Consider the following 10106-nt stretch of genomic DNA (forward strand, 5'->3'; position numbering starts at 1 on the left):
CTATTGATCATGAGTCTGGAGTCGTGAAAATTGTGTTTCTTCTGTATGCCCACTTCGCACATGCCGGGATCATCTTAGTTGGATTATGCCCACTTATTACACCTTCATTTTTGACGTTTTTATTGGTAATTTACTTCATAAATTCAATATATACATTCAAGACATTACGGAAAGAACGTGTAAAAGTATATTAAATTAAATATGCACAAGAGAGAGACAGGAAGGTAAATGGATAGCATTAATGTAGAAGGGAACAAAAGGGAGGAGGCGGCTGGGGAAGGAAGTCGCGTGAGTGTTTTTAGCTATGTCTGTTTTCATTGACATTTGTATATAGACATATGTAGACCGAATTTTCACATATATATATATATATATATATATATATATATAGACCGAATTTTCACACACATATTATATATATATGTGTGTGTATATATATATATATATATATATATATATATATATATATATATATATATATATATATATATATATATATATATATATATATATATATATATATATATATCTATATATATATATATATATATATATATATATATATATATATGTATATATATACACACATATATAATACGTGTGTGTGAAAATTCGGTCTACATATGTCTATATATAAATATCAATGAAAACAGACATCACTAACATAACCAATATGATAGTCGGCTAAGAGAAAAATAAGAAGGTGATGGCCATTTTTTGTCACAAATATTAGCTTACACATTTTTCTTTTTGTTTTTTTCGCAATCATTCATTTGTTTTATATGGACGGCCTTGGTTAAATGGTTAGGTAACTATCAATAAATAAATAAATATATATATATATATATATATATATATATATATATAAACATTAAGAGGTCTGCTGTTCACACACACATATGCGCACATAGGAAAGTTGGTATATCACACAAACTACTACAATTAAAGATGAACAGCAGAGCTCTTAAGTGCTTGTTAAATGTCTTTTAAACAAAACATGAACATTGTAGATTGTTTGTGGACACTAATTTAACATAAAACAAATCTTAATTCAAATTAATTTTACGAAAAACAGTGTTTTTTCTATGCATGAAATTTTGATGTTCTAAGAGCCGTTCATTTTTCTATTGTTATAAAAACATTTTTAAACTAAAAGAGAATTAACCATATATGTGTTTCTCATGATACTATTCTTAAGATAGATCAAATACATATAGTTGGATTGTGTAAAAAGTGTTTTAACATTCAATTTTAGGGGATTGATTTGATCAACCTCTATATATATATATATATATATAAGTTACTCAGCCCTAAGAGAATAACAATGAGAAAAATGGACATTTTCATCGTCTATTATTGTTTCACGCCATTTCCTTCTTGTTTTTCTCTGATCCCAAGAAAATTGGCATATGGGGAAGTCACTGTCTTCCTGGAAAACATAAAAAAGAATGTCTGCTCTTCCAAGTCAATAATTTCAAACTTTACGCGAGATCAAATAAGATGCTCATTGAATTATTTCAAACTAAAAGGAGACAAGAAGTATCGAGATTGGGCGTATCAAACTCGCTTTATCTTTCTGAAGTTTGTTCTTTTGCTTTTTCTTCAGTCATCGCCCCAATGGCTTCTTCCTCAAATCACTTGCATCGACTATCTCCTTGTAATATTCTATTCAACCACATGCTTTACTATTTGGCATCCATGAATGACTTCTTGTATTCACAGTAACAGTCATGGGATGGTTAAGTAAGCATCTGATCTTAGACCAATGACGTGATTTATTATTCATGGCGTCGATCATAGCTACTATGCGTAGTACGTTCCATTTTAAGACTCTTGATTGATGGATGAACTATATCAATTAGATGTTCAATTAAACAGTTTTAAGGATTCAAAACAGATTAAACTAAAGCTGGATGGTTTAATCACCCCGCTTAAACGGTTTTAAGAATCCTTAAACTTTAATTGATCTCGAGGACAACAGAAAGCGGGATGGGGAGGGAACTTGGCTCTCGCTAAGTGTTGAGATTAATCATTGGTAGGGATGAACAACGAGTCGACTCGTGAACGAGTTTGAGCCGAGTAATTTGCTTAATGAATCGAACTCGAGTTCATGAGTCGACTCGTTCAAATAATTGAGTTGAGTTCGAGCTCAACACGTAACTGTCGAGTTGAGTTCGAGCCTTAATCGAGTTTGTCGAACCTTAATCAAGTCGATGTCGAGTCTTAATCGAGTCGAGCTCGAGCTCAACACATAACGATAAATATCAATTCTATTGAAACAAATTTGTCGAGCCTTATTCGAGTCGAGTTCGAGCTCAACAAGTAACTGCCGAGTCGAGCACGAACTGTTTCCGTTGAGCTATTCTCGATATCGAGCCGAGTTCGAGCTGATCGAACTCGGGCTCAACTCGGCTCATGTTCACCCCTTATCATCGGCCTTACTTGAACTAACCCTTACCCTCATACCCTAATTACTTTTCTAAAAATGAGTATATGTTAAAAATTTGACATTTAATTAGGGAATTGGATGGGGTTTGGAATTTAAAAAATGACATCCAATTGGATTTAGATTCAGATTTCAAATAAAATCTGATCAGATTTGGATTTGGATTCAGATGCCATTTAATTTTTAAATAAAATAATTTTATATCCAATTTCCATACTTTTCCAAAGTCGGGGGATCTTGTTTGCAACTTTTGAATGGATCGGACCGAGTCCGGAATCTGACCTCTTTCCAACCTTTGGAGTTTGGACATTTCCGTGATTTCCCGAAAAGCGTAGGGATATATCTGTCAAAAAGTGGGAGCCATGACTGCCGTTCGGAGCATGATGGCGCCGAAAGGTCCGAAATGCACCTGAAACTACAGTCAAAATACGAATAATGACCATTTTGCCCTTTAATCGAAATCTCGAATATACCCCTATTAATTATAAAAAAAGATCGTTACGTACCTTCCAGAAAAGTCAACCGCTTGGGCGGTTTGTTATTATCAAACAGGCCCTCACTCCTTCTGCCAAATACCAAAGTGGGATCTAAGCGTTTTCGAGCTTATCTGCATGAATAATTAGCATAAAAGATTATCTATAGAGAACCTCGTTTACATTAACCTTGACCGGTAAATTTCACGTCTCCAAAATCCATACTACATTTTTCTGCGTTGTTAAAATCAAATATATGAGCGAGTCTCCATAGGAACCAAAAATTTTGTGAATTAAGTCAAAATTAAGATTTATATTTTCAAGCAAGAGTTTAAAAATGTGAATACCAAAAACTTAACAAAAAAAAAATCAAGAGAATAAGACATGTGCCCCTAATTTGAACCCTACACCGAATGGAAAAAGGTTTTAATTTGATTAACTAGAGCACGAGACGGCCTTGTCTTGGAATAATACCTTTTTCTTTGGCGAATTACATAAAATTTGCGATGCGGTGTAACTGAGAAAAAGATCCGGGGGTAGTATGGTCCGGCGAGAAAAAGCTCGAATTGCTAAAATAAAGACGTTCCAAAATTCAAGGGTTCTTTTGAATCTTTTGACCGGCGATTTCAAGTAGAATTTATTAGGAAAAAGAAAAAGAGAATAAAAAAATAAAAAAAGATAAAAATCCCTTGCTGTGCGTCTAATATACGGAGGGAAGGAGAGTCGTAGGAGAGAAATGAGAAAGAGGGCGACTCCTTTCCGCCTTCCTATCGCCGGAATCCGATCTGCGGCGGCGTGAGATGGCATCTCTCCGGTGCCATTCGCTCGAAAGAAAATAAAGAACTCAGCAAGCGGCTGTCCTGCGTGTGAAAAAGGTACCGGAATTATTTTCGGACGGCCGTTTCCGGCCGGACCTGGTGAACGGAGCGCTGAAACAAGTTTTTTTTTCCCGCGTATAGAAGAGAACATACCGGGATTGCTCTTACCGCTGCCGGCAGTCGTTTCTTTGTCCTCCTATAAGAGGAGCTGGAACTTGAGAAGACAGGATCCATCTGCCTCTTTTGTTGTCGCCGGAGGCTGAACTACGCTGTACCTTCTCGACGTTTTCAATCATTCGCACAGTAAGCTGAGAGTACTTCTGTGTTTACGGAAAGAGCTTGACGGAATCAGGCTAAGGCATTCTTTACCATGGCGTTCTTGCGGTACTCCTTCCCCTGAAGGAAGCGAAGCAAGTAATAGAACGAATCTATACATAGGAAGAAGCAAATGGAGTTCAATCTCGATTGCCCGATTATGTTCTTTGAGGAGGAGTTAGAATGTGAGTCGGGGTCAGTGGCGCGTCTTTTTTCCACGGAATGCGAGCACATGCCGGAGGGGAACTATACGCAGAAGTACAGAACGAGGGAGTTGCAGGCTTCCGATCGCCAGGAAGCCATTTTTCTGATCTCTAAGGTCAGGAAAGGATCTTCTTTTCGTTGTTTCTACTGCTGATTTACTCAAAAACGACATTAGAAACGTAGCTCACCGTGTTCGTTCTTCTTGTTTGGAAACCAGGTTGCGGGATTCGACCCCTTCGTGACGTATCTCGCGGTGAATTATCTCGACCGTTTCATCTCCCGGCAGGAAATTCCGGTATGAGAAAAATTTGCAACCAAAAATGTCCAACGTTTTCGCCCTGGTCGTCAACGTCCGTCATGCTTGCCGTTTTCTTTCTCCGACTCAAAACCTCTGCCTGTTAGAAAAACAGTTATTATCTCGTTTTGCTTTCCACTGTTGTTTCATTTATGCGTACGTTCATCGCCCCATTTCTCCGGCAGGAAGGTCCAGAAAAGAGATCACGTTTCCGTAACTTTTTCAATTTCGTTATTACGAAGACAAAATAATTGCGGTCATTTTCTCGAAATTTTCCGGAAGTTGGCGATTGCGCAGGGAGGTTTCTTTTTTAATCTCTACAACTTGTGCTTATTCTCGCGTTACTTTATTCCCACCGCTGTACATTTTTTCAATTCGATTTCCTTTGACGCTGAACTTCGGCTGCTTCGTTTCTGCATAGTGCATTTTCCGACCTGAAATTCTGAACAGTTGAAAGTCCTCGTCGACGTCTTTAAATCTAAAGATCTCCTTCGTTTATTACAGAAGAAGTCTTGGATACTTCGTCTTCTTTCCATCTCTTGCGTCTCCCTCGCGTCGAAGATGTGCAAGGCGAAGTGTTCACTATCCGACTTTCAGGTAAAATTGTGTTCACCTAATGTCTTCTTCGATCTCCATTTAAATGAAAAGGTCCTGATTGTTTCTTGTTTCTCCTCTTCTCTTTTTTCTTTCCCTCTTGTTGGACTTGTAAAGGAAGAAGGGCTCGTCTTTGACGTTCGAACGATCCGAAGGATGGAACTCTTAGTCCTCGGCGCCTTGAAATGGAGAATGCGATCTGTTACTCCATTTTCCTTCATCAATTTTTTCTTATCCCTCTCCGACCACGACGATCCGTCACTAACGGCCGATCTAAAGGCACGGACGGTGGAGACCATCCTGACGACCCAAGCTGGTAAGAGAGCATCGAGTTTTCCCGCTTCAGTTCTGTGTATTGAGATTGAAGTGGAAAGAATAAATATTTGACGGGTTTTTCATTTGCTCGCGAGTTATAGAGATCAAGTTTCTGGAATTTCGTCCTTCGATTGTCGCAGCGGCGTCACTTCTCTTGGTTTCTCGGGAAGTCTCTCCGTCGTGCTTCGCCAGCAACTGGGACGCCCTCTCCGGCTGTGTCCATATAAATAAAGTAAGCAGCAAATTCCAGCTTTGACTTGATAACGGTAGCTGTCCCTGGGCTGTTTCTGCCAGCTCATGTTCTTTGGTACCATTTTCTTGCTTTTTTGTTCTCGTTTTGCTGCTTTCCATGTTTCACGGCACTTAGCCCCAAAAGCCATGAAAAAAATTGTTCTTCCCTCTCTGAGGAAGAGGAATGGACAGACTCGAAAAGAAAAAGAATGCCCTTGAATTCCATGGCGCTCTTAAATTTAATGGCAAAGGGTGAGACGGAGAAGCGGTCCCCGATAAGGAGGGAAAATCATTCTTGAGGTTATTTATTGGCACGTCTTTTTTACTGAGCAGGAGCGGCTGGCGAGCTGCTACGAGCTGCTGCAGGACGTAATTGCCATCGAGAAGCACGAGCCGGCATCCCACTCGCTCTCCGACGGCGATACGCCGGTTGGCGTGCTCGACCTCCACTGCTCGGTCTCCGAAAGCGAAAAGAGCGACAGCGGCTCTGCGACGTCGTCCGGCGGCCTGGCCACCCTCCAGCTTTACCAGACTGTGGCAGCAACCAAGCGGCAGAGGCTCGACGACCTTTGCAGTAAGGTGGCGCAGACCTCCCAGGTGCACCACTGCCCAATCTGACCGCCACACGTATCATCTCCCCCTCTCTTATATATTAGCATAGCTTTGTCATCTGTTATGTACGGTCGTATCAAGAATCAAGGGGTACTGACAGAGAAAAGGGAGACGGAGAATGCTTCTTTGGTGAAAGTCTACTTCCACAGAGAGAAGTATGGCAGCTACCAATTTCTCCCGCTCTCTCCCTCTGGCCTCTGGTTTAAGAAATTGTGTAACTGCTCGTTAAAAACAAATAAAAAAATGAAAAAGCTGAAGTTGAACTTAGCACAGGAAGTTTTCTTCGTAGGGTGTATCTTCCGGACAATTCTTAGGGTATTTATCTTGCTTCATTCTTTTACAGCTGCTTTTCTGCTTTCTCTTTTATGAAACTCTCATCCGACGATGGAAACTCCCTACCTGGCCCCATCTATGATGCCTCGAAGAACCAAAGGACAATAGTAAACATGTCACAGTTTCTGCTTCCAACCACCCCCACCCCCTCGCCCTCTCTCTCTGAACAGAATCTCTGACCAAATTTTCTGAGACGATGAAAAGGAATCAGAGATTAGGAACTGTTAATTCGTAATAACTGACCGACAGGCGCAGCATCTTTACAGTTGGTCTTCCCAGTACCATCTTTGCCACATAAAAGGCTTGTCACCGCGGTGCCAACTGCAAAGAAAAGACAGAAACTCAGCTTCACGTAACCTCCTGGGTTGCACTTAGTAGCGGTTTTTTCCGTCAATGGTCGTCTTCTTTTACTAAAAACGAAGCAATAGCAGATTAGAAGATCCGGGCTTGCAGGAGCTTGGAAGCGAAGCTGTTTGTTGGCCATTCTTGCATGAATAAAGATAGAGGCCACACCACAGTGATGGCACTGTGGAATGAATGAGAGAGACAGGTTGACGTTTATCATCTCAAGGCGGACGAAGCGGATGCTAACATGGCGAGGACAGACGATGGCTCTCTCTGAACGTGTTTGATTTTTGCCCCTTCCTCTGGAAGTTGCCCGTACCGCAGTTGGACGGCACGGAAAAGGCTGTCTGGAGTGGAGGACGCTCTAAAGAGGTCGTCGTCGTCCCTCTCATCGGAAAAGTGAATCCAAGTGCACCGCCTCGGTGCGAGAGAATACGCATCCTTGGCATGTTTTCGTGTACTTCACGGGCGCGCATTAACTCCCATATTGGAAATGCTGAAAATCCGGATGTTCTCCAAAGTTATGATTTCCCGCGATATCTAACTAATTCTTGGACAGTGGAATTTAAAAGCCACCCTTTCTACAATCTTGAATTTATATGTTTTCTTATCATTCTGCATGACTGTGTGTGGATATAAGTTTTTATTTTTTTGGCCAATGATGAAGAAACAAATTTGGATCCAATCTGCATGTTGAGTTAATTTGGTTGGCTACTGTGCTTTAATGGTAACAAAGTTTTTTGAGTTCTCACCTTACCTGGATTCATGGCTCATGCCTGGATCAACAGTTTTAATGGAGTGGAGAGAAGGAAGATCCGACCCGTGACCGGGCTCTGACAAGAGAAATTGCGAGAAAAGCAGACTAGGAAACCTGGAATAAGTGGCCTACTTTTCAGCTTTGTTGGGTGCACGCCATCTGCTAAGGACATGATTGTGGGAGGAAGGTTGCAGGCAGCATCCTAAAGATTTCCACCGAAGATCTCGATATTCTAGGAAAAGATCTTTTCGAGATTTTCCTTTTTGTACCAAAGTTCCTGCTTTTGTTTTCCCCTCCGGCTTTTCCTCTCTGGACTTTGTAGATTTGCATTTTTAAGAAACCGACCTGTTGGTGGTGAAATGGAATGTTGCCAATGACACCCCTCATGCATAAAACAACACTTCCAATTTTATATATTATAATATATATATATATATATATATATATATATATATATATATATATAGAGAGAGAGAGAGAGAGAGAGAGAGAGAGAGGGCCTAAGCAGCTGGCCTTTGCACTATTTATAGTGCAGGAGAAAGAAGAAGCAATGTATGAGTATGAATACTGGACCGCATAAAAAAAGACATTCATTTGGATCTGGATTTTGGATCGAATCTGTATTATCAGACCAGGATTGTACTTGGTTCCTCCCGTAAGAAGATCAGAAAAGCCAAAAAAAAAAGTGCGTAACTAAGAGAGAGAGAGAGAGAGAGAGAGATCTTTTCTGCACATTGTCGGCATGTGGCTTGACATGGCCTGACCCGAACATCAAGTAGCAGTTTTGAGTTTTCATGGCCTTTCTGGTTGACCCAATTGGAATTGGAACTGGCTTTGGGGACTGGATCTGGACCGTGAGAGGACACATCCAATCACCTTCCTGTCTTTGAAATGATGGGCATTATAGTTCTGTCAAGCTGCGAACTTCGAACTTATCAATGGGCAGAAACCAAATCTCCAGCGAATCCATGCCAAAACTGATCCATATCTGAAAATCGAACCTAAACAGTGTGATTCGGATCGTGACCGCCACTTATTATGGTCCACAAAATACAGTGAAAGTGAGGATCTCTATCCTTTCTTTTTACTTGGCTTTAATAAAAGCCTAAAACTTCACATTTTTACTCTATATCTGGATGAAATTTAGTTTATTTAAAAGACAAAAGAAACTTTGGCAGAAGGCAATCACAAGCAAGGCTTTCCTTGCGCGCGAGATAAACTTTGCTTAACGAACAAGTTTCTTTGCATGTTGAACATTCAACGTAATTTTGGTATCAGTTGGGCCAACGCCAACAACACAACCATTGTGTCTCTCTTTATGTTGGACGTTGAACTTTATGACTACTGTATTATGACTACTTACAGTAAGTAGTTGTCTCAAACTATCAAATCTTAAAGCAGCAGGGGCATCTTAAAGGTCGAAGCACTAAATATATAGCTAACAAATTTTCAGTAAATTTTAGAACAATTGTGTAAGTATCCTGGAGCTGCCCCATATAATTGAACTCAAGTCGATGGAGATCTAACATGTAAATTCAAAGCTTCAAATTGAGCTCTATGACGCCCTATCTCTGCCCCTCTCTTAAACCACTCTGGGACTTTTAGTTTGAATGTTGAACTTTGTTTAAGCATTAATTTTCCCATATAGATCATTAGCTTGCTTTAGTTCTTACTTAGGAAGACTCTCTCTCTTATCCACTCTATCGAATTTTAAGTAGAACCCAAAATTAGGAGATGTGCTTGGCTTGTTAAAATCTAGTCCCAGGTCACTGGCAAGTGGATATTAGAGCTGGATTGGGCTAATATAAGCGAGGTTGCTGATAAGTGAGACATTTCAAAGTATCTTATGTTATAAAATCTGTGTAAGGGAGTTTGTCGAAGCGTCAATCGTGTGAATAAATACAAGTGAACTTCTTGATTTGTGTGTGTCATCCTTGCACAGAGGCCATGCTAATCTTTTATGTATCGTTTCAATTTTATCGGATGTCTTTGAAGAGAGATATAAGTAAACTTCAATTAGTGTTTTTGTAAAATCATCAACTCAACTTTGTCTCAATAACCACATGTTTGTAACCTTCTGAATTCTATTCATGACGCCCGGCAATTTGGTCTCATAAGCATCAGCTCTATTCATGAAAATTTGTTATTAGATAGGAGACTTGATCAGAGTTATTAACTTGACACCCTTGTAAGTCTCTGGATCGGTATGCAATCTTCACTGATCAAAGCTGTGAAAGCACACAAATTATGCCGTTCAAGACAGACCAATTCAAGCCAGTTCTGGTGGTCAAATGAATTCAAAGCAGTTGCTCTTTTATGAACAGTATATAAGTTGCACACGGGGGCCAACCCAGAAGTTTCTGATTAA

At 40.0% G+C, this 10106-nt stretch overlaps 1 protein-coding gene and 1 non-coding gene across 3 annotated transcripts; one reads left to right on the top strand and one right to left on the bottom strand.

Annotated features, from left to right (window-relative positions):
- The first annotated feature begins 3612 nt into the window (after positions 1–3612).
- On the top strand, positions 3613–6573 carry LOC116263715 (putative cyclin-D6-1). 2 transcript variants are annotated; one of them, XM_031643456.2, is made up of 6 exons: positions 3613–4371; positions 4474–4551; positions 5056–5148; positions 5263–5461; positions 5562–5692; positions 6025–6573. In XM_031643456.2, the coding sequence occupies exons 1-6, from the start codon at positions 4186–4188 to the stop codon at positions 6307–6309; spliced, it is 972 nt and encodes a 323-aa protein (XP_031499316.1). In that variant the 5' UTR covers positions 3613–4185; the 3' UTR covers positions 6310–6573. The 2 variants fall into 2 exon arrangements, with proteins under 2 accessions (XP_031499316.1, XP_049936649.1); XM_050080692.1 differs by having other exon boundaries at positions 5059–5148.
- A 3061-nt stretch (positions 6574–9634) lies between these two features.
- On the bottom strand, positions 9635–9739 carry LOC116265085 (U6 spliceosomal RNA). Its single transcript, XR_004174975.1, has one exon. It is a non-coding gene; the product is annotated as a U6 spliceosomal RNA (small nuclear RNA).
- Between the last annotated feature and the right edge of the window lie 367 nt (positions 9740–10106).

The sequence above is a fragment of the Nymphaea colorata genome, chromosome 11 (genome assembly GCF_008831285.2).
Source record: "Nymphaea colorata isolate Beijing-Zhang1983 chromosome 11, ASM883128v2, whole genome shotgun sequence".
NCBI classification, from domain to species: domain Eukaryota; kingdom Viridiplantae; phylum Streptophyta; class Magnoliopsida; order Nymphaeales; family Nymphaeaceae; genus Nymphaea; species Nymphaea colorata.